Below are 23,924 nucleotides of genomic sequence, written 5' to 3' on the forward strand. Positions count from 1 at the left end.
TCATGTAAAAGCACAGAAGGTTGAATTTATTTTTGTAGCGCATATAACAACACGAGGGCTGCTCAAATTGCGGCATGTCAAGCATAAAAAAAAAATAAAATACAATACAATAATAGTATTAATAAAAAAAAATCTGTAAACAAAGTGACCCTGGACCACAATATATGTATGTATATATATTTGTAGCAATGTTCTATGGGTCAAAATGGTCGATTTTTTCTTTTATGCCAAAAATCATTAGGATATTAACCTCATGACTACCAGGAAAAAAGTTAAGATTTTAGTTTTATTTTTTTTTTCTCCATGTCATTACATTGTTTAGAGCTTAACAAACAAATTTAAAAATAAATATTTTGAAAAATTATATTTTAATCATATGTTATGCTATGTCCTCTGTAGAGGACACCAGGGGCCCGTTTCAGAAAGGAGGTTAAGTGAAAACTCAGAGTATGTGAAATGAGAGAAACTCTGGGTTTTCCGTTTCAAAATGGCAGGTTTGTCAAACTCGAGAAAGCAGGGTAAGTCAAGCCTGTTTCTGAAAGAGCGGTAACTTTTACTCAGAGTCAGTTACCGTGGTAACTTACTCTGTGAGCCTAACCTGGTCAGGAGCAGGTTTTATTCTAAAAAGTTTTTAATCTCTCGGTAAGTCAACTCAGAGTTCAAGTTTAAACTCTGAGTTGGTTGAACCTCCTTACTGAAACAGGCCCCAGAACTACATTCTTTGGTTTTACTTCTTGTGATGGATGATTAAGGGAATTTGGCTTTTGCGTTCCTCATATTTATAATCCTGTGGAACAGAAAGTCATGACTGGACAATTTTATACTCCTAGCCACCCTGGTGTGCTAAAAATTGTAATGTTAATGGGAATATACTTCAGAGATATTTTACTTAGACAAATTTCTAGGGATGCCAATAATTGTGGTCAACATGAACTAGAGAAAAACATTTATTTCATAATGAGATTCCCGCCCCCCCCCCTCCCATTTTCCATCGTTTTACTTCAATGAAAGGTTAGAATTTAGCGAATTTTTCGAAAGAAAGATCTAAAGGATAAACGATGCAGATGTATTTTCACAGTCACCTTTGCTCATATTTACTAAGGGTGCCAATATTAGTGGACACACACATATAGTATGCAAACATTAAAGTTTATTTTGAATCGATTAATTCAAAATAAATTTTAGTAAATTTAATAAATTATAGTGTTCGACTAATTGTTTTGCAGCTCTAATTGTATCTTAATAAAAAAATTGAAACAGTGTACATAAACCAGAACCCTATTTTGTTGAAATAAAGATAAAAAAACTCTTAATAACAGTTAAACTTGATGTCTTTCTTTTCCCTTTTCAACTATTTTAATTGGCCCTGGAGAAGTTTTGACATTCCCTGACATTTATGCTTTAAACCTTGGTAAAAAAAAAAAAAAAAAAAAAAAAAAATAGAAAGAAAGAAAGAAAACAGAAAGAAAAAAAGAGAGAAAAATATTTTTTTCTTTGCTGCTTTATTGAAATAAATTCGCTATTGCTTTAATTTAGAGATTCTCAACAGAAAAATCTACTAATATCCAAATTCCTTTGACGGTGACGATTAATATTTTTACAGTTCCTTAAACCATAATATACATTTTTTTTGTGAGTTAAAGATAAAAAAAATCTATTTTTTGAATAAATTAGCCGATTCTCCCCACGAGTTTAATCCAGTTACGCGAACTTTTATTTTAAAACCTCACAGTGGCACCGGAAGTGAGTTCCAGATTCACTGCGTGGGTTCGCGTCCACATGAGCTGAGCTCACAGACGCAGTTATCGCAGTGAGTGGTAGAGGACAGATGGTGTGTCTCCGAGATAAAGCATAAATGTAAGCATTACATTATGTTTATTATTTTGTCCTCAGTTTACAACCCACAGTCAGTGGCATTACTGTCAGTGTTTATGATGTTGCGTGTTATTAGTTTGTTCAATACAGAGTTACCATTGAGCGACGATCGAAAAAGGATAAATGTGGGTCATTTTGTATAATGGTCCTATTTTTTGTTGTTGGGCATGATCGTTGTGTATTTTTAAGAAACATTAAATCACGCCATTAACATGACCGTTATTTAACCTCTTTAAGTCGGTTCACGTGTCGCTTATGGCAGTGGTTCTCAATCCTGGTCTTGGGGGACCCCTGCTCTGCACATTTTGCATTGTCTCTCTTATTTAACACACCCGATTGAGATCATCAGCTCGTTAGTTCAGCTCATGGATCTCTCTGAGGTGATAATCTCAATCAGGTTTGTTAAAATGTGCAGAGCAGGGGTCCCCCAGGACCAGGACTGAGAACCACTAGTTTATGGCACAATGAAAGCTTGTTTACTATATTGCAGGTTTTGGACTGTTACCTATTAGAAGTCACAATGTGAGCATTAGACAGTAATTTTATGAAATAAACACCTTTTGTGTGTGTCTGTCAGACTCCAGTTCCCTCTTAATCAGTGTCAGTTGAGGTTTAACAGGTCAGCTGATCATTCCTCTACTGACAGATGCATGTTTATGTATTGATATTTAATTCAGCATGTAGCTATAACAAATGTAATGTGTGTTTCTTTTAGGTTGAATTGGTGAAGTGGAGAATGGCCTGTTGTAGTTAAGATCCAGAGGGATTATGGCATCATGACCGAGGACGTATTTAAAAACACACAGGTGTCCATGAAGGTGGCTGCTTTGCACTTTGTGGACTTGCCACTGTCCGTCTATTACTCTCTTCCACAGGTAAACTGACCAGCAGCAGGGATCTTTTCTAAGTTTATTGGCTTACTGACAAGCTTATCGCATTGTCATCCAAAAATTGCAAAACACTGCTAGGTAGTAACCTGATTATGTAATCTGGATTATGTAATCAGGTTTCAAACAATTAAGTAATTGTAATTAGATTGTATTACATTTTAAAGTACCGGTAATCATACTAGATTGCATGTTTACACATTATTCACATTTTCACATGATGTGCAGGTAAACGGGTATAATATTTTGTGTTTTACTTTAATTGTGGTTATTTTAAAAAGATTTGGGAGTTTGGGAAACTTTTACGTAATATTATGTTTAATTTCATGTTAAAACAACGAATGGAATATATTAGCTTTTTTACTTTTATTTTTTTAAATAAAAGTTTTTGTTTACACAGTATATACTATATGTGTATATACTGTGTATATTTATTATGTATATATAAATACACACACATACAATATATACCTAAACAATCTTTGCATGTATCTACATGTATACATTTCTATTAATATAATTGATATTATATATGAATATTTTTAATATAGAAATGTTTTCTTAAATATATAAATGCATGTGTGTATTTATTATACATAAGATCACATATATTGTGAACAAAATATTTATTTTGCATGTGATTAATTGCGATTAAAGGTCCCATATTGTCAAAATCGAAATTTCCTGGCTTTTTTCATGATAACTGAGGTCTAGGGGATATGTAACTACCATATGAGTTTCAAAACAGTCAATCCACAGTAAACTGCACACAGCCTGCTTAAAGTAGCTGTTCATTTTCACGAGCCACTGTGACTTCCGCAAAGATGTGACGTCCGATCTACTCAGTCACCGCCTTCAGTCACCACCCCGAGCATCAATCACGTCCCACCCTCCTTTTGTCAAACCCAGACAACATCATGTCCATAACATTGCTAAGCAACAACAACACGAAAACAAGTCGAGAAAACCCTGTTCAGTCAATAGATGTCGAAACTACATCATTGCACAGGCTTCAGAACAACGTGAATATAAGAGACCACTGGCACGTCAACTTCAGCCTCTTTCACACAGCAATTCCGGTAAATACACGGATAATGTGTCCCATGATTTGTTCCGGAGTTGTTTGATTTGGTTCATTCACAGTTGTTTTCCGGAATCTGTGCGTGCTTTACACACAACCCATAAAGACGTGACGTTTGGATGTGAGATTTAATGCGGCGCGTACGTTTCACTAAACTGAAACTAACCTGAACAAACTGTGCTTCAGCGCTGATAGTGAGGAGCTGGCTCTGCCTGATCGCTGCTTCATTCCACTTTGCACGTATTTTTTCGTTGTGAAGAGTCGCATGATAACGTGCATCATCACTACAACACAGCCTTTATGGTTCTGGCTTTTGTTCACACAGCGCTCGTTCCCGTAATTTTCCAGAATCAGCGCGCATTGTGAAAGGGGCCTTACTAAAGCAACAGTTATGTAGTTTACTGCATTCGGTGTTTGAAAAAGAAAAAAACATTAATGATCATTCTGAAATATCCTGTTGAGTATCAGCAGGCTAGGCTCTCTCTATGGCCCTGGGCTCGGCTAAAGCATACATGACCGTACGCGTCACTCAGAAAACAACAGGCCAATCAGAAGAGAGGCTCATGAATATTAATTAGATGGGCCAAAATCAACCTGTTTTTGACAGAGCTCCTAAAAAAGGAGCTGTAAAAATATATTGAGATGGATTTTGGCACTTACACCGCAAATATATATTCTTAAGGACATCAACAACTAAAATAAACCTCCAGAAATGTGTACAATATGGGACCTTTAATCATTTGACAGCACAAATTTTTATATCAATATGGTACAAAATTAGGGCTGCAACGATTAATCGAACGATGTTGTGAGGTGCGTCTAGACAATGAAGCCGGTACTTTGATTAGTAGTAAATCTCCATCACGTGCGTTCAGCTGGAGCGGCAATTCAAACACCCCGCCGTAAATCATTGACAAGCCACGCCAAATCGCGCTGAAAATCGAATTCGATTTTCATTCGATTTTTGGCGTGGCTTGTCAGTGATTTACGGCGGGGTGTTTGAATTGCCGCTCCAGCTGAACGCACGTGATGGAGATTTACTACTAATCAAAGTACCGGCTTCATTGTCTAGACGCGCCTCACAACATCGTTCGATTAATCGTTGCAGCCCTATACAAAATTATCCTATTCAAATCAATGTGATAAACATGTTAGGTCAAAACTCAAAAGTAATCTAAACGTAATCAAAAAGTAGTCTGATTACATTACCTGAAATGTGACTACAGTTTTTGTCATGCAATTTGGAATCAGTAATCGATTACAATGTTTGTGGTGGATTATTGGTATCATGGTGTGTCTGTTTGTCCAGATAGGAGCAGTGTTTGAGAAACCTATTTGAAAACATTATTTTTGCAGTTCTAAATTGGTGGTGCAGCACATACACCCTTTAGATATCATGTTATTATTAATGAACATTATTACACAGTATTACCTATTTTATATTGGGTATATTTTATATTAGGCAAAGGATCTTATATACATCCTGGGTTGTTCCCTGTGTCTGTACATGAATTTACCACATTTAGTCTACTATCCCTTTTCACATCATGATTGTTTGGTGGCATTTGAAAGTATAAATGACCTCAATGAAAAAGATAGATAAATACATTTTAGCTTTTCTAAGTTGTAAAAATGCATATAATGTATGGATTATTCAATTTCATTTTTTTTATTATTTTACTTTTTTATTAGTAATATATGTGAAAATCCACAACCTAGTTTTTGCTTATGAACTTATATTTGGCTTTTCATGTTTTAAGGATTTCATAGCTGTGTCTGATTGATCTTTGAATGCTGGGATACGAGTGTTGTGGGATTCGTGCTTGTAGTGAGCTTTCTGCCATGGATTTAAAGATGGGTATTAATGGGGCACAGGTGGCGTTGACGGCATTGCTATTCTCATCTGCAGGCTTATGTCTTAAAACGGATTCCTTCAGAAAAGAGATTGTGTTTTCCATTTCTTTTTGGTATGGCTTTTGAAACACAAAAGTAGATGTTTTCCAAAAGCTTTTGTACTTGAATATCAAAGGAAGACAGCAATCAGATTCTGTCAAGCTCTAAACGAGAAAAAAAGAGAGAAGTTCTGCTGTATTTCAGTCAAATGCTATATTTGAAGTCTTCTAAAGCAATATGACAGCTTTGTGTGATGAAAACACCCACATTTCAGTTGGAATAATGTGCTGAAAGTTTTCTCACTCACAGTTTCATTATTCGGTTAATATACTTAAAGGGTTAGTTCACCCAAAAATGAAAATTCTGTCATTAATTACTCACCCTCATGTCGTTCCAAACCTGCAAGACCTTTGATCATCTTTGAACACAAATAATATATTTGTGATGAAATCCGAGAGCTTTCTGACCCTGACTTTTCATCAAAAATATCTTAATTTGTGTTCCGAAGATGAACAAAGGTCTTAATGGGTTTTGGAACAACATTAGGGTGAGTAATTCATGTTGAAATTTTAATTCTTGGCTGAACTATCCCTAAGTGCTAAAGTAGAAAAAAAGCTGTGGCATGAGTAGCTGTACTTCATGTAGCAGCCTGGATAAATATAATAATAATAGACGATGTTATGTGTGTTACATAGTCATTTTGAGAGTTCCTCTTGGTGTTTTAATGGACAACATGAAATGAGAAAAGTTTTTTGTTCTTTAACAATATTTAGGTCATTCACATAGACGCTAGTGGATAGTATTATTTGTTTTCTGATGAATCTTTTGCTTGTGATTGGCTTACGCACAGTAGTTCAGATCGCTCAAGCCAATCACCATACGTCCAGCCAAATGCCAGGCAGTCAATTCCAGTCATGTAATCCTTGCTGTCACCCTGTCTGACTGTCTCACCCTCACCCTATCTGCATTTCTCACTCTGATCTCTGTGCCTTGATCTGAGCGGTCCAAAGTTAAGCGTTGCCTTATGTCTCTCCATTCCCTCACTGAGCAGGTGAGTCTGAGCACTGGCACCAAGAAGCTCTTTGCCGCCACTGCCTTCGGCGCGGTCTCACTTATCTACCTCGCCCGACGCTTCAGGAGGAGGAAGGGAAAGAAAAGGGCCAGTTCGCCTGAGCAGGAAACGTTTGAGTTCCTCACCACTGTCCCCCTAAATAGAGGTAAAACAGATTGCAAATCACTTTTATTATTATATTTTAAATGTATAGAATGAACTACTACTAATGTATACTGCTGTTAAAAAGTTTGGGATCAGTAAGATTTTTAGTGTTTTTTTTTTTGTTTTTTTGTTTTTTAAGAAGTTTTTATGCTCGTCAAGGCTGTTTATTTGATCAAAAATGTAATATTGTGAAATGTTATTATGATGTAAACCAATGTTTTTCCGTATATACATTAAAATTTAATTTCTATCTGTAATTAAAGTTGAATTTTAAGAATCATTACTCCAGTCTCCAGTGTCACATGATCCTTCAAAAATCATTCTAATATGCTGATTTATTATCAGTATCAATATTTTTTTTTGGAACCTGTGATACTTTTTCAGGATTCTTTGATTAATAAAAGGTTAAAAAGAACAGCATTTATTTAAAATAGAAAGGTTTTCTAACAATATTCACTATTGTTTAAAATTTTGGGGTCTGTAAATTTTTATTCTTTCTTTTTTTTTCTTTTTTTATTAATACTTTTATTCAGCAAGGATGTGTTAAATTAATATAAAGTGATAGCATAGATTTACATTCTTAGAAAAGATTTATATTTGGAACAAATGCTGTTCTTTATAACGTGGTATTCATCAAATATCCTAAAAAAAAGAATCACAGGTTCCAAAAAAATATTTAGTAGCACAACTGTTTCCAACACTGATAATTCTAATAATAAATCAGCATATTAGAATGATTTCTGAACCGTCATGTGACATTTAAGACTGGAGATCAGCTGATTAAAATTCAGATTTGCATCACAGGAATAAATCATATTTTGAAGCATATTAAAATAAAAACCATTGTTTTATATTGTAATAACATTTTTTCTGTATTTTTGTTCCAATAAATGCAGCCTTGTTGAGCATAAGAGACTTACAGATTCAAAAATTTTGAACAGCAGTGTATGTTTACACACACACACACACACACACACACACACACACACACACACACACACACACACACACACACACACAACTACCCTCAAATGTTTGGGGTCTGTAACATTTTTCTAAAATAAATAAATACATTTATCCAGGACAGTTAAGACTTTTAGAATGTTACGAAAAATTGTATTTGAAACATGTGCTGTTCTTTTGAATTTGCTATTTATTAAAGAATTTTGGAAAAACAATGTCACAGTTTCCACAAAGATATTTAGCAGCATAACTGTCTTCGCCATTGATGATCCTAAGGAATGTTTCTTAAGCACAAAATCAGCATATTAAATTTATTTCTGAAGGATCATGTGACACTAAAGAATGGAGTAATGGCTGCTGAAAATTTTGTTTTTTAAAATACAAAGCAGTTGTAATTGTATTTGTACTAGTAATTCACAATATTACTGTACTGTTTTTATTGTGTTCTGATTAAATAAATGCAGTCTTGATGAGCATAAGAGACTAATTTGATTTTGTCTTTTTCAGAGACTGAGTGTCAAAATCTGCCTCTGAATTCAAAGAATTGCTACTCATGTAATGTGGTGTCCAATGGCAGTTTGTACAGCAAGCTTTCGGGCTCCTTGCCGAGCCTGGTCTCTGTAAGCAATTTATTCTTTTTTTTATTATTTTTTTTTAAATCATAATCATCATAATCTTTGGATAGTGGTGTAATGTATCTGTGACTTCAGCAGCACATGCTGCAACAAAAAAGCTATTTATAATGGTCACCTGAGAATGACAAAAATTGTCTTATAGAATGTGTTCTTTTTGGCATTAGGTCACCATTTCGATGTTGAAATGTCATATCTTTTCTCAGGTGAGGAGCAGGCACTCCTCCAGTAGCTCCACCTGTGCAAATGGCTCCAGTTGCTGGGATGGAGCTGGAGGTGATGGTGACGTCTGTAACCTGCTCAACATCCCTGTCACCACTCCAGAGAACCTCTACCTGATGGGTAAAAACTCCTCTTTTGTCCAGTCTCATAAGACACAAATAAGAGCCCAGAAGAAGCCCATCATTTGGAAAGCATTGTATTCCATTTTAATCATTTGTGTACAAACATTTGCTCTTGATCTTAAATATCGGAATTTTGTATGCTCATAATCAAATGTAATTCTAAAACTGATGTGGAACATTTTGCAGATGAATAGACATGTTGAAAAATATCTCACCTACAGGAATGGAGTTGTTTGAGGAGGCTCTGCGGCGCTGGGAACAGGCGCTAACATTCCGCGGCAGGCAATCAGAAGATGAGGAAAACTGTGCGTCCATAAAGGTGGGAGCTGGAGATGCCATTGCAGAAGAAAGCATGGAGGTATTATACAAACAATATTTTTCATATTGAAATAGGAAAAGAAGATAATCTAAATATAATATTTAAAACAGCCAGCCAAAACCATTGAAACATCACTGAATCATTGGCTTTCAGGACCATGGATTCATTCGGTAACAAAATACCTCTGTGTGTTTCTCGGAAAGGCTGTTGCTTTATTTAGAGCTATTTTGTGTCTAAATTTTAGTACAATATGTGACCCTGGAGCACAAAACTAGTCCTATGTTGCACGGGTATATTTGTAGCAGTAGCAAGAAATATGTTGTATAGGTCAAAATGATCGATTTTTCTTTTATGCCATGAATATATTTTGTTAATTTCCTACCATAAATATGTCAACACTTTATTTTTGATTAGTAATATGCATTGCTAAGAACTTTATTTGGACGACTTTAAAGGTGATTTTCTCAGTATATAGATTTTTTTGCACCCACAGATTTCAGATTTTCAAATAGTTGTATCTCAGCCAAATATTGTCATATCCTAACAAACCATACATCAGTTAAAAGCTTATTTAGCTTATTTTAATTTTAAAAAATTGACTTAAGACTGGTTTTGTGGTCCAGAGTCACATATCACATGTGCAATTATGCAGATATTTGGGGTAAAAAATGTTCTTACTCTTGTGGTATTGATAAACCATATCATATGGTATAAATAGAAGGCGAAAATGCATACAGGGCTTTTTTTTTGCCCTCATACCTCATATTTTTATCATTTTTGGTAGTGGTGGATTTTGGATATTTAATTGTTCATGCTTATTTTCCTTAGTTTAACGTTTAGGTTACATTTGCCACTAATGCTCACACTCACTAAAAACACTACTATTTTAATTATATTGTTAAATACAAACAGAATGGTAATGTGGGGACCCAGTTTACTTCTAATGATGATTTTTACTCTTTTATTAGGACATCATCAGTGTAGATTTCATTCGAAAGCTGGAGTCCCTGCTACAGAGAGCCTATCGGCTTCAGGAGGAGTTTGAGGGAACGCTGGGAATGACAGACCCTTCAACACATCCTGGTAATGGTAATGTTAAAGAATAAAAATTCCAGAATAAAGATTTACTTATAATTTGCTCAACCCCATTTCGTTCAGTTGCAAAGAAATTAAGCTTCTTGAGGAAAACATTCAGGAATTTTCTCTATATAGTGGACTTCAATGGTGGCCAACAGGTTGGAAGGTTTCAATGTAGCTTCAAAAGGTGCTCTACACAATCCCAGCTGAGGAAAAAGGGTCTTGTCTAGCGAAACAATCTATCATTATAAGTGTATGCTTTTTAACTACAAATGCTCGTTTTGCACTAGCTCAACCTCACGCATTACGTAGTCATGTTGGAAGGAAGGTGGAAGTACCCAGTGTTTACAAAGCAATCCTTTGGGATTGTTATCATGTTGGAAAACTGCCGTTCGGCCTAGTTTCTGGAGAGAAGGCATCATGTTCTGCTTCAGAATGTACAGTACATAATGGAATCCATGTTTCCGTCAATGAACTGCAGCTCCCCAGTCCCAGCAGCACTCATGCTACCTCAGACCATGATGCTACCACCACCACCATGCTTGACTGTAGGCAAGACACAACTTTCTTGGTACTTTTCACCAGGGCATCACCACACACTGAGCCAAACAAGTTTATCTTATAGTCTCATCAGACCACAGGACATAGTTCCAGTAATGTATGCTCTTGGACAGGTTGTCTTCGGCAAACTGTTTGCGAGCTTTCTTGTGAGCCAGCTTCAGATGAGGCTTCCTTCTGGGACAACGCCTATGCAAACCGACTTGCGGTGTATGGTCTGAGCACTGACAAGCTGACCTTCTACTTCTGCAACCTTTAAAGCAATGCTGGCAGCACTCATGCATCTGTTTTTTGAAGCCAGGTTCTGCACCTGACGCACAGAACGAGTGCTCAACTTCATTGATCGACCCTTGCAATTCCTGTTCCGAACGGAACCCATCTTGGAAAACCTCTGTATGACCCTGACCACAGTAGTGTAACTCTGTTTCAGAGTGTAACTGGACCTCTAATAGCCTTGGCCATCTTTGTGGAGAGCAACAATTCTAATTCTCAAATCCTCAGAGGGTTCTTTGCCATGAGATGCCATGTTGAACATCCAGTGGTCAGTATGAGAGAATTGTACTTAAAGCACCTAATTTTACCGGCTCTAATACAAGATACACAACATTGTATGGTCCTGTCAAGCAGACTAAAACATAAACATGATAAATAGGACATGTGGCTTTGCATGGTTAATCAACATACTGCTAATAAATCTATATTGATATACAAGCTGCACATTGACTACTCTAAAATATCTCCAAGTTTCATTTCTATAGTATTGTCTCTTGAGAAAATATACTAAAATGGTTTCTGAAATGTGAGGGATGTACTCACTTTTGTGAGATACTGTGTATATATATATATATATTTTATTTTAGGAAATTACAGATTTTCACTAGTTTCGCTAGACAAGACCCATATTCTTCACCTGGAATCACTAGAGCCCTTTGAAGCTGCATTGAAACTTGGATCTTCAAGCATGTTGGCCACCACTGAAGTGCACTATACGATGAATGTTTTCCTCAAAAAACTTAAATTCTTTGTGACTGAAGAAAGACAGACATGAACATCTTGGATGACATGGGGGTGAGTAAATTATCAGGAGATTTTTATTCTGGAAGTGAACTAATCCTTTAAATTAAAGGCAGTCGTGTAAAGTCAGTCTCTGTGAACTCTAACTGTATTCTAAAAATTACTAGAACTGTGCATTTTAAGTTCTTCATCAAAGAACCGGACACAGTAGTGTGCAACTTTGCACGTTCTGCTTCATGCAGCTGCGTCTGCTGTGTATTCCTAAGGCTCAGCTTATTTTCTGTATCTAAATAAAGAAGCTGGTCATGGTCCAAAGTTCTTTCCTTACAACTGTTTACAAGTCTACCTCTTACCCACTCCCCAGAGCACATGGCACAACACACTCAATTCACACCCTTTCACAGGCACCCCATAAACACATTTGTGCTTCAATGCTGTTGAATTGGTTTATGCTGTCTACCACTTTGGAATTAGCCCAGTTTGCTCACCTATGTGAGATAAGGGCACTTTAGTCTAATCTTCCCTTATTTCCTGTGGCAGACAAGCACATGGATCTCTCCGTTAGGGAGGACTTGGAGGACACCTGTCTTAGAGATTCAATCAGCATCGCCTCAACAGATTCCTTCGTCTCTGCTGCAGAGGTGAGATGGATGTTTGATGTACAGGTTGTTGTACACCAGTTCGCCACTGTTGTCAGTGGATACACATAAGCACCAACCTCATTTTTTAAGAATTATGCATTAATGCGTTACAGTTATCTGAGCACAGAGAGATGAGAAGTGCCCATGCACTGGGGTCACTGTGTCATTACCCCTTCTATGAGGACGCCCTACAGATGGCTGAGGAAGGGAAGATCTCCTGTCGAGTTCTACGGTGAGTCGAGTATGTCAGGTACAGTGGACCACAGAATACCTGATTGGCCAATCAGGATCTAGTGTTTCTCATAGTTGTGTAATAAATGGATGTATTAATCTATAGATATAATAATCACATTAATCAGTTCTTCAGTTCATATAGTTCTTTACACTAACTCTAGATAATATCGTTTACTAGATGATTCAGTCTTGTTCACAGGTATCCATGTATTGGATATTTGAATGTGGCTCATCCAAACAGATTAAAAAAAATTCTGAACAGATCTGTTTTATAAATGTTTGTTTGCACATACGCTACCAGTCAAAAGTTTTTGAACAGTAAGATTTTTAATGTTTTTTTTTAATGTCTTCTGCTCAACAAGCCTGCATTTATTTGATCCAAAATACAGAAAAAGCAGTAATATTGTGAAATATTTTTTGCTATAACTGCTTTCTATTGGAATATATTTTAAATTGTAATATATTCATGTGATCGAAACTGAATTCAGCGTCATTACTCCAGTCTTCAGTGTCACATGATACTTCAGAAATCATTTTAATATGCTGATTTGCGGTTCAAGAAACATTAGTGATTTTTATCATCAAATAGATTTATTTCAGATAAATGCTGTTTATCTGATCTTTATATTCATCAAAGAAACCTGAAAAAATTCTACTCAGCTGTTTTCAACATAATACATGCTTTTTTGCAGCAAATCAGAATATTACAATGCTTTCTGAAGGATCATGTGACTGGAGTAATGATGCTGAAAATTCAGCTTTGCAATCACAGGAATAAATGACATTTTTAAATGCATTCAAATACAAAGCAATTATTTTAATTTGTAACAATATTTTTGCTGTGCAGTCATGGCCAAAAGTTTTGAGAATGACACAAATATTAGTTTTCACAAAGTTTGCTGCTCAACTGCTTTTAGATCTTTGTTTCAGTTGTTTCTGTGATGTACTGAAATATAATTACAAGCACTTCATACATTTCAAAGGCTTTTATCGACAATTACATGACATTTATGCAAAGAGTCAGTATTTGCAGTGTTGGCCCTTCTTTTTCAGGACCTCTGCAATTCGACTGGGCATGCTCTCAATCAACTTCTGGGCCAAATCCTGACTGATAGCAACCCATTCTTTCATAATCACTTCTTGGAGTTTGATCAATGGGATTAAGATCTGGGGAGTTTCCAGGCCATAGACCCAAAATTTCAACGTTTTGGTCCCCGAGCCACTTAGTTATCACTTTTGCCTTATGGCACGGTGCTCCATCGTGCTGGAAAATGCATTGTTCTTCACCAAAATTGTTGGAAGAAGTTGCTGTTGGAGGGTGTTTTGGTACCATTCTTTATTCATGGCTGTGTTTTTGGGCAAAATTGTGAGTGAGCCCACTCCCTTGGATGAGAAGCAACCACACACATGATTGGTCTCAGGATGCTTTACTGTTGGCATGACACAGGACTGATGGTAGCGCTCACCTTTTCTTCTCCGGACAAGCCTTTTTCCAGATGCCCCAAACATTCGGAAAGAGGCTTCATCAGAGAATATGACTTTGCCCCAGTCCTCAGCAGTCCATTCGCCATACTTTTTGCAGAAGATCAATCTGTCCCTGATGTTTTTTTTTTTGGAGAGAAGTGGCTTCTTTGCTGCCCTTCTTGACACCAGGCCATCTTCCAAAAGTCTTGGCCTCACTGTGCGTGCAGATGCGCTCACACCTGCCTGCTGCCATTCCTGAGCAAGCTCTGCACTGGTGGCACTCCGATCCCACAGCTGAATCCTCTTTAGGAGACGATCCTGGCGCTTGCTGGACTTTCTTGGATGCCCTGAAGCCTTCTTAACAATGCAGTGGAAAGTTTTTTTTCGGGATTAAGTTAATTTTCATGGCAAAGGAGGACTATGCAATTCATCTGATCACTCTTCATAACATTCTGGAGTATATGCAAATTGCTATTATAAAAACTTAAGCAGCAACTTTTCCAATTTCCAATATTTATGTAATTCTCAAAACTTTTGGCCACGACTGTATATTGAATCAAATAATTTCATGTTCAATCTTGACTGTTTATTTCTGAAAATATTTGCAGAGCTGAGTTCTGTTTTAAGTTTATATGTTTTATGTAGACTGTTGTTCAATACATATATATATAATTTTTTTTTTTTTTTTTTAAACAGAACTGAAATGCTTGAATGTCTTGGAGACACTGACTTCCTGGCAAAGCTGCACTGTGTACGGCAAGCATGTCAGGTAAAGGATTCATGTCCTGAATATAACAATTTTGTTTCTAATCAGTTAACAGTGGTGGATTTAAGATCATTAAAGGTACAGTAAGCGATTTCTAAGAAACGCTGTTGAAAGTAGATGGGACCAAACACCACAACATACTTCAAAAACCAATCACAAGTAAGGAGCGTGTCCATGTGCAATGGGGGAGGAGCCTGTTAAAGATTAAACTGTTTGCACGACAAAACAGTGTGTTCATAATGAAGATTGACATTAAAATAACACGGTAAGAGACTAATTTGCCATATCAAGCATCAAAACAAGCTGTTTTGTATTTTTAGCTGGACGTATATGAGACCGGAAGCCTGACCCATAAAATTTACAAATGGCTGTGTCCATTTTTACGTGAAAAATATGGTGGATACCATGCTTACAAAATTGCATTTGTTTGATTTATGAAGTAAAATTGACAGTTCATGTTAATGGTCTAGCAATGGGCAGAATAAGCTGCAGTCTGTGCGCCTGTCTCAAATGGCACCATAAGCCCTCACAGTCCTCCTAAGGGTTGCCAGGTCTGCATAACAAAACCAGCCTAATTGGTGCTCAAAACTAACCCAATCTTGGCCAAATCTAGCCTAATTGGATTGAATCCCATGAGAAAATGGCTATCAAAATCACATCCAAATTGCTTTAGAAACACATTCAGGGGCTTGAAACCTTCTTCAAGGGGTTCAGAGGGAGTTCAGGGTTTTGCTTTAACCCCGCAAAAAAAAAAAAAAAAAAAACGATCCTGCAGCAACAGTATGAAAGTAGCCCAATTACGCGGAAAATATGCAGACTTGTCAACATTGCTCTTCCTTCAAGTCCACACTTTTGTGACTTAATGCCGCTTTGACTGTCGGGTTGAAGTCTGTTGTGGAGCTCACCTCAGTGCAGGCTCTGCAGAATTGTACATCAAGGGTGAAACCATAAAGTGGGCACTCGTAAAGTGAACTTGTTATGTCTGCAAGACTGCAAGTGTGTTATTTGGAATGGATCCTGTGTGGGAAAACTTTTAAACTCTACATCGTATTTTAATTCAGGTCATCTTATGTGAAAGAACAACTAGAGCATTTCTGGCTGACACAGGAAAGAGGATACTGTCTTCAATAATAGTAAAAGGAAGGAAGGTGAGTGTTCGTCCTTTCTTCTATGTGGCAACATATGAGAAGTCCCCAACCACACTGAACTGTTGTGTGGTCTGCAGAGCCCAAAGAGGTTTGAGGAGGTGTTTGAAGAAATGATCTGCTTCCTGGAGCAAACTGACCATTGGGAGAACACAGAAATGGAGCTTTCTGCAAGAGGGGTAAGACATCTCGTTATGCAGATAAAAGACATGTTCTAGATATAAAACAGTCTTCAAACCACAGCTAATATTGCTGTTTATGCTTTTTTTTTCTTCAGGTTAAACATCTGAACTTCTATGACATTGTTCTTGACTTCATCCTTATGGACTCATTTGAGGATCTTGAGAATCCACCTATCTCTATTCAAAATGTGGTCAACAATCGTTGGCTCAACAACTCCTTCAAAGAAACAGTGCGTACATAATCTCTGTGCAATGGATCTAAATAATTAAAGTTTCAGTTACACATTGATAATTAATAAAGCTGTATTTTTCCATCACAGGCTGTTGCATCAAGTTGTTGGTCTGTTTTGAAGCAGAAGAGGCAATATATGAAGGTAATGTTGGAAATGCAAATGTTTGATTGTTGTACAGAGTAGTTTAGTCTTTTCCAGACAGCCAGTTATTATTTTTGTTAATATTTCGTTCTGTGCGTGCAGGTTCAAGATGGCTTTATTGCACATTTCTACGCAGTGTGTGAACACATAAGTCCTGTCTTGGCCTGGGGGTTTCTAGGCCCTAAAAGTTCCCTGCACGATTTCTGCAGCTTCTTCAAGGTAAGATGTAATTTGATGACCTCTGCATGTCTTAAAGCAGGGGTGTCCTGCAGAGTTAAGCTTCAACTTGTCTCACCACACCTGCCAGGAAGTTTCTAGTATGCCTAGTAAGAGCTTGATTAGCTGGTTCAGGTGTGTCTAATTGGGTTGAAGCCAAACTCTACAGAGCACCAGCCCTCCATAACAAGAGTTTGGGGCCCCCTGTCTTCAGTGTTTGTGGTCAATGTTTGTGGCTTACCCTCCTTGTGAAGGGGGTCAATGATTGTCTTCTGGACAACTGTCAGATCAGCAGTCTTCCCCATGATTGTGTAGCCTAGTGAACCAAACTGAGAGACCATTTTGAAGGCTCAGGAAACCTTTGCAGGTGTTTTGAGTTGATTAGCTGATTGGCATGTCGCCATATTCTAATTTTTTGAGATAGTGAATTGGTGGGTTTTTGTTAAATGTGAGCCAAATCATCAGTTAAAAGAACCAAAGACTTAAACTACTTTAGTCTGTGTGCATTGAATTTATTACACAAGTTTCACAATTTGAGTTGAATTACTGAAATAAATGAACTTTTCCACAACATTGTAATTTGAGATGCACCTGTATTGTTGCTCAGCAGCCTTATCGTAGTAACACCAGTTTCAAATGTAGTTGATTTTAAATGACAAACAATTAAATGTGGTTGCTGTTGGTTTAAAGGTTGTATCAGCGATCAGCGTCAGGGGTTTGGTGTTGTGGACTTTCGCTCCGCCTCCCTCACATCCCAGCACCAGTAGGAAAGTCCACAACACCAAACCCCTGACGCTGATTGGTTGGAACACTGTTTGTTTATGTGTGGAAAGGTTGGTAGTGCCGATTGTTTTTTTGGCATATCTCGGACCCTAGGCTGACCAGAGAGACGCGGTTTTTTCACAGACAATTTATGGGGCAGGCAGCGAGCGGATTGTGATGAAAGGTCAGCTGAAATTGACACTTTATGTTTCAGGCTAGAAATCGCTGATACAACCTTTAAAGATCCTACATGGGTTAGTGCTTGTCACTTTCCTGTAGGGTTTAGCTTTAAGCCAAGCCAATCCAATACACCTGCCCGGAAGTTTCCGGTAATCCTGGAAAGTCCCTGAGTAGTTGCTTCTTTAGTGTCTACTTAGAGTTTGAGAAACTGTAGAATTGGAGACCCTTGGTCCAAAGCAGGCATATCCCTGTTCCTGGAGGGCCACTGTACTGCAGAGTTTAGCTCCAACCCTAATTAACCACCACTGTACCAACTAATCGAGGTCCTCAAACTCAATAGAAACTTCCAAGCAAGTGTTCGAGCTGACTGATGCTAATTTCTGTAAGATGCTGGCCCTCAAGACATAGGTTTGGGGACCCCTGGTACAAAGGGACTACTGAGTCTCTTCGGATATAAGTAGGGTGTTCAATTCTGCTCTTGAAAGGCCCCCCTTCCTGCTCTAACCTACCTTACTAGAAGTTGCTAGTACCCCTGAAAAGGTAAAGAATTCTGCTGCATTCCATTTTGAAGGACTCATCCTTATGCCCTAATCCAGGCTTGGGCAAACTCGGTCCTGGAGGGCCGATGTCCCTGCAGAGTTTAGCTCCAACCCTGATAAAACCCACCTACCTGTAGCCTTCTAGTAATCCTGAAAACACTGATTAGTGTGTTCAGGGTTGGAGCTAAACTCTGCAGGGACACCAGCCCTCCAGGACCAAGTTCACCCATGCCTGCCCTAATCCCGTCGAAGGGCCTCACAATTATATCGGCGCAAAGAATGATAGGTGTGAAGTGTTTATCGGGTGTACCCAGTTTTGAGAATGTTGGTTTGAAACAAGACTTCAATATGGCAGCCATAGGGGCTTTCACACCGAAGGGACCTTTATTTATTTTTTTTATTTTTTAGAGCTATTGGTTGAAGTTCCTGCTTTTTGGCATGTTTGCACCACAGGGACTAGTAATGTACTTAGTTCTAGAAACTCCATTAGCTTCTACTTCAGAGTAGGGTCTAAAACAGTTCTATTGGAACTACCAGTGACGTAAGTATATGCTGATTGGTCAAGCGCATACATAACACTGGCTACCTGGCATTTTTAAAAAGTCATGTAAAATTATTTACTCCAAGAACATGGAAAACAGCGATAATAATGGCATTTAGCTACCTGTTGTCTGCAACGTTGTGTTCTTTCGTCAGCCTCAATGGCATGTAACACTGCAAGTTGTCAAGAGATTTAGTCAGATTTTTGTGCGCTTGCATTCCATCTCCGTAATCACGAAACCCACAACAAAAAACGCTCTGATCGTGGCATCCTCCATTCACTGGTTGCCACGAATAAAGATGTCGTTGTTGGCCGCTTCAGAGTTCCTGCTGCCGATGCAACCAGGAAATTACCCAAAGGGGAAATTGGTTCTCTAGGAACCACCATGCTGCCTAGTTTCTAGAACTATGTGGTGCAAAAGTGCCTCATGATTGTTCTCATTCTTAAGTGCCCTTTGGAGGTGGTTTTTTTTTTTCTTGTTTGGAATGCAGCACTAAATTATCTTGTGCAGGTAGATATTTAATTTGGGATAAAGCTATACTCTGCTGCAGCTTGGCTGTTTAGGGGCAGGATTGGACACCCCTGAATAAAGGATTGTGCTAGGTTTTTAAGTATGATACAGTTCCTCTAATCTGGCCCTGAAGGGTCCACTGTCCTGCAAAGTTTAGCCCAAACCCTGATTAAACTTCCCAACCCCTAATTTTCTAGTAACTACAAAAGCCGCTTTTCTACTATCGGGCCGAACCGTTCTCAATGCGTAACCGTTCTGTTCCGTGCCGACTGGCCCGAATCGGCACGGATACGGTTTGATTTTCCACTGCGTTGCAGATAACGGAACTATTTGGAATGTAAATACAAATGCGTCAGTCGTTGCCTTGGTAATGCAAGCCCCGCTTCTACTGTTATTGTCCTTTTGGACGCGATGTATGTTTGAGTTTTTTTGTTTTTTTTTTCCCGGCACTGAAACTTTTCTTAATGCCCTTCTCTGCAAGACACTGCACTATAATAAAAAAAAAAAAAACTTTTTTGTTTCTCTTTGCACCCTCCAGCTGTTGTTGAATTTTTTTTTCTGCCCCAATATTAGAGCAAATGTTTCATCCACAGACCAAAGTGTCTCAGCCATATGTATTTATATTTACCGTATCTGTTTACTGTGCTCCCGCTTTGCCATAGAGAAACTGGTAGCCAGGCAACAGAGTGGCGACGCCATGCAAACGCATTTTATCAGCCCGGTTCGGCACGGTTAGAGAATTCCGGGCCGAGAACGGTTTGTAATCGTTCCGTGCCGTACCAGGCTCAGGTGGAAACACAACTGGAACTGTACCCGACCGTTCTAAGAACGGTTCGGCCCGACAGTGGAAAAGCGGCTAAAGACCTTGCTCTGTGGGTAAAGATTTAATTCTGCAGGGTAGGAGCCCTCCATGGCTGGATTTGAAGAACCCAGAGTAGGCTAGAATAAAATAGTGTTTACCAGACTTAATAATTATGATCAGGGAGGGGTCTGTTGAGTACAACTTCCAAGGTATAATCTTTACCAAATGCAGGGCTTAAAGTATTCCGGCACCGTGCCGGATCTCCGGCGTGCGGCCGTGAGGGAAAAATATATATTTATATTTTAGAGCCTGCGCATGCGGTTCAATATTTTCGAGACAATTTATTTCACCTACCAATCATATGAGAGGAACGCAGCCTTAACGAACATTACAAGCCTATCAGAAGCAGAGAAGGGCGGGTCCTTGCAACACAGTATGATTGACACTCATACGTCTGTCACGTTAGCGTTGTCAGAGAAAAAAAAATTGAGCGCAAGTTTATGAAGCCTGGGGGTGATGTCCTAGCAATAGTTAAAGGATTCAGAAATAATTGGTGCTGGGACCCGACCAGATTTCTTGCGACGCGGGAATAAATTTCCAAATAAAAGCGGTTGCGGTCGGTAACTCTGGTGTAATTTGAACGGGAGCGGGCGGTAACAATATCCCGTTCCCGACGTCTTTTCTAAACAGCAAATCTGCGCTTTACTCATTCCTATCGAGCACCTGTAGGCTACAGCCTGCGCTCAAAACTGTTATGCACTCATGGACCAGTGCTTTCTGCGTCGTGCATTTTTTGCAAGGTCTCATAAGCGCGGAAAGTGGGGGTAGCCTACTGATGGTGTTTTTTTCCGTGGGCAACTGTTTATCAGTTTATCAGCGTTACTCCAGAGGGCAAAGCCACGTTTGGAGTGCCAAAATCTTCATAAGGTTATGCAGACTGGTTTTTCGCAAACAGTGTGGTTGTTAACTCCTGACCCGAGCCCTTTTCCCCTTTGCCAAAACAACTTATACTGTTTTGGCAATTAAAATAGTTCAGTTTTGCATGTAATGGCAAAGTGGTTATAATTTCGTTTCTTTTTTATTAAGTTAGTTTAGAGAGAGAGAGAGAGAGAGAGAGAAAAACGTTTGGAGCATTTTTTTTTTGTTCGTTAAACGTAAGCTGTTCTCTTACGAGAGGTCTCTCGTACTGCGTAAGCGTAAGCTTACGCTTGGGGAAAATCCTTTCCGCGAGAGATATTGAAGCCAAAAAATTATCCTTAATTTTGTATTAATGTAAAACGCGTTGCTGCAGTGAGCAGACATAGGCGAGGCGTATTGCGTGCCTATTGGCTGCTCTGCAGCAACTGCAGCACCTATCGAGCGAGGCTTGGCGCGAAACCAGCTCCAATGAGGGCATTTCGCGCCTAATACGTCATCTCCCGCCGAAAGTGGCGTGATCCAAGCCTATAAATATCGCTCGAAGGCAGCTACACTCTGATTTTTTCATCCTTCAAGCGAAGCTCACGCATCGCTGGAGCCGGAGAAGAAGCCGCCGTCGACTGCAAGCATCTCAGCGGGACGAGCCATTGGAACTGCTGGCCACGCCGCCTTCCGTGCCTTCCTGCTGCGCTTTCCGGCGCCTATATCCTTTATAATCCTTTATAATCTACAGTGTGTGTCGCCGCTGCGATACACACTGTTTCTCTAAGAGAGCAAAGTGTCTTTTTAAAGATGCTTTCATACGGCTCGTGCAGAGGCCAATGGCGACTCTGAGGACTTGCCTTGCCTTCTTCACTGAGACTGCTCCCCCGCCCGCGCGGTGTCGCGCCGTAAAAAGCGCTGTGCCCAGCGGGCCCCGGACCCTTCCTCCAGATGACAAAGCTCGCCGGTTCGCCCGCCTGCTTCATCGACCTCGTCAGCCTCTGTTCCGGACGTAAAGCGGCCGCTGTATGCCACCGCTTCCATCGACGCCGCTGACGAGGGGGGCCATGAAGGAGGAAGAGGATTTCCGTTTCCCGCCAAAGCGGGAACGCGCATGCTGCTCAGAAGAGGCGATAGCAGCCCACTTATGTCTGCCCTCCGCTGGACGGCGTGCTAAGTCGGCCCTCCCCTCTAAAGCTTGCCGTCAGACGTCAAACCTGCTTCGCCGCGCTCTCGCCGCCGCCTAGCCGCGTCAGCGCTGCGTAACATGGTCTCTCACCGTTGCTGAGAGGCACCCGTGGTTAACGCTTTCTGACGTTTTTCTCGTCTGGCCGCCGCCCCGCCAGACGCGGCCCGCGGCCCAGGATTGAGTTGAAACCTGAGCCTCCGAAATCGTCCTAGCACATCTGGGAAAACGACAGTGTACGAGTCCCGCGGTTGCCGGACCCCCACCAAAGTTATTCGCTCGTCCAGTTCCAGGAAATGTGACTGTTCCAGTGTTTTCTGCAGCCAACAAACCGGCTCCGTCGCCCGTTTGCCTGCACACAAAAGTCGTTCCCACGGCTACACAGATAAACCCCCAATAAAGTGTATTATCTGGTGTCCCGGCCACGGCCGATGGTGTTTCATGTGTCGTATGAATATGCCCACTAACCAGTGCTCATCTCTACACACAAACACAGCGCACATAAAATCGACTCAGATCGATTGCGCGTCACACGTGGTAAATGTGCCCGCTTCACAGTGCCCACAGACACCACATTATGCACTGTTGGTTTCTGTAAAAACGAAACCAACAGTGCATTAACTCTATGCTTTGGGATGTTAAATGTGCCCGCTTCACAGTGCTCACAGACACCTCATTATGCACGTCAACCGGTTTCTGTTAAAACGAAACCAACAGTGCATCCGCTCTATGCAGGCGAACGTTGTTTTGGAGTGTTAAATGTGCCCGCTTCACAGTGCTCACAGACACCTCATTATGCACGTCAACCGGTTTCTGTAAAAACGAAACCAGGAGTGCGTTCGCTCTATGCAGGCGAACGCTGTTTGGAGTGTTGAACGCCGGTGCGCGAGTCCCGCGGCTGCCAGACTCCCACCGAAAGTATTCGCTCGCTCAGCTCCAAGAAATGTGGCTGTTCCAGCGTTATCCGCAGTCATCAAGCCGGCGCTGCAGCCTGCTTGTCTGCACTCAAGAGCCGTTCTCACGGCTACCCAATTAAATCCTCAAAGGAGTGTATTTTCGGGTGTTCCGGCCATAGCCGAAGGTGTGTTGTGTGTAGCTCGCATGCACATACACATGAGCACATCCTGTCATACAAAACCCGCGCACATAAAGTCGACCCGAATCGGCTGCGCTTCACATGTGATAAATGTGCCCACCCCAGAGTGCCCACACATATCACATCAGGCAGGTCTTACGGTTTCTGTAAAAACGAACCGGACGACGCCCCGTTTACACGGCTAAAGGCTGCGCTGAGTGTGTTGAATGTGCCCGTTACTACGCAACCACATATACACACAAAGATAGCAGTCCCCGCGGTCAGTGTACCCCGAGCCTCGAATGTCACAGTCACTCGTGCGTCACAACGCACCGAAGCGACTCCGTTATTGACAGATCGGAGCGCGCTTCGCACCTACCCCCTTGCGTTACAGGTAAATGCATGGGAAAAGCTCCCAGGGGTTTCACAATGGGTGCTGGACATTATTAAAGGAGGCTATTCGCTACAGTTTCACCGACTTCGCATGTGGTATATGTGCCCACCCCAGAGTGCCCACACATATTACATCAGGCAGGTCTTACGGTTT

At 40.0% G+C, this 23,924-nt stretch overlaps 1 protein-coding gene across 1 annotated transcript in view; it reads left to right on the forward strand.

Moving 5' to 3' along the window:
• The first annotated feature begins 1,748 nt into the window (after positions 1–1,748).
• The window catches only part of miga1 (mitoguardin 1), a 26,269-nt gene continuing 4,093 nt past the window's right edge, over positions 1,749–23,924 (forward strand). Inside the window, exons 1-15 of the mRNA XM_073849330.1 lie at positions 1,749–1,857; positions 2,591–2,750; positions 6,788–6,953; positions 8,423–8,535; positions 8,754–8,889; positions 9,113–9,249; positions 10,179–10,299; positions 12,400–12,500; positions 12,614–12,732; positions 14,895–14,967; positions 16,026–16,112; positions 16,190–16,288; positions 16,387–16,521; positions 16,612–16,665; positions 16,768–16,884. Coding sequence (XP_073705431.1) covers positions 2,652–2,750; positions 6,788–6,953; positions 8,423–8,535; positions 8,754–8,889; positions 9,113–9,249; positions 10,179–10,299; positions 12,400–12,500; positions 12,614–12,732; positions 14,895–14,967; positions 16,026–16,112; positions 16,190–16,288; positions 16,387–16,521; positions 16,612–16,665; positions 16,768–16,884 — 1,557 coding nt within the window. The 5' untranslated portion in view covers positions 1,749–1,857; positions 2,591–2,651. The remainder of the gene's footprint in view (positions 1,858–2,590; positions 2,751–6,787; positions 6,954–8,422; positions 8,536–8,753; positions 8,890–9,112; positions 9,250–10,178; positions 10,300–12,399; positions 12,501–12,613; positions 12,733–14,894; positions 14,968–16,025; positions 16,113–16,189; positions 16,289–16,386; positions 16,522–16,611; positions 16,666–16,767; positions 16,885–23,924) is intronic.

This window comes from Garra rufa, chromosome 10, assembly GCF_049309525.1.
Source record: "Garra rufa chromosome 10, GarRuf1.0, whole genome shotgun sequence".
Lineage (NCBI taxonomy): Eukaryota > Metazoa > Chordata > Actinopteri > Cypriniformes > Cyprinidae > Garra > Garra rufa.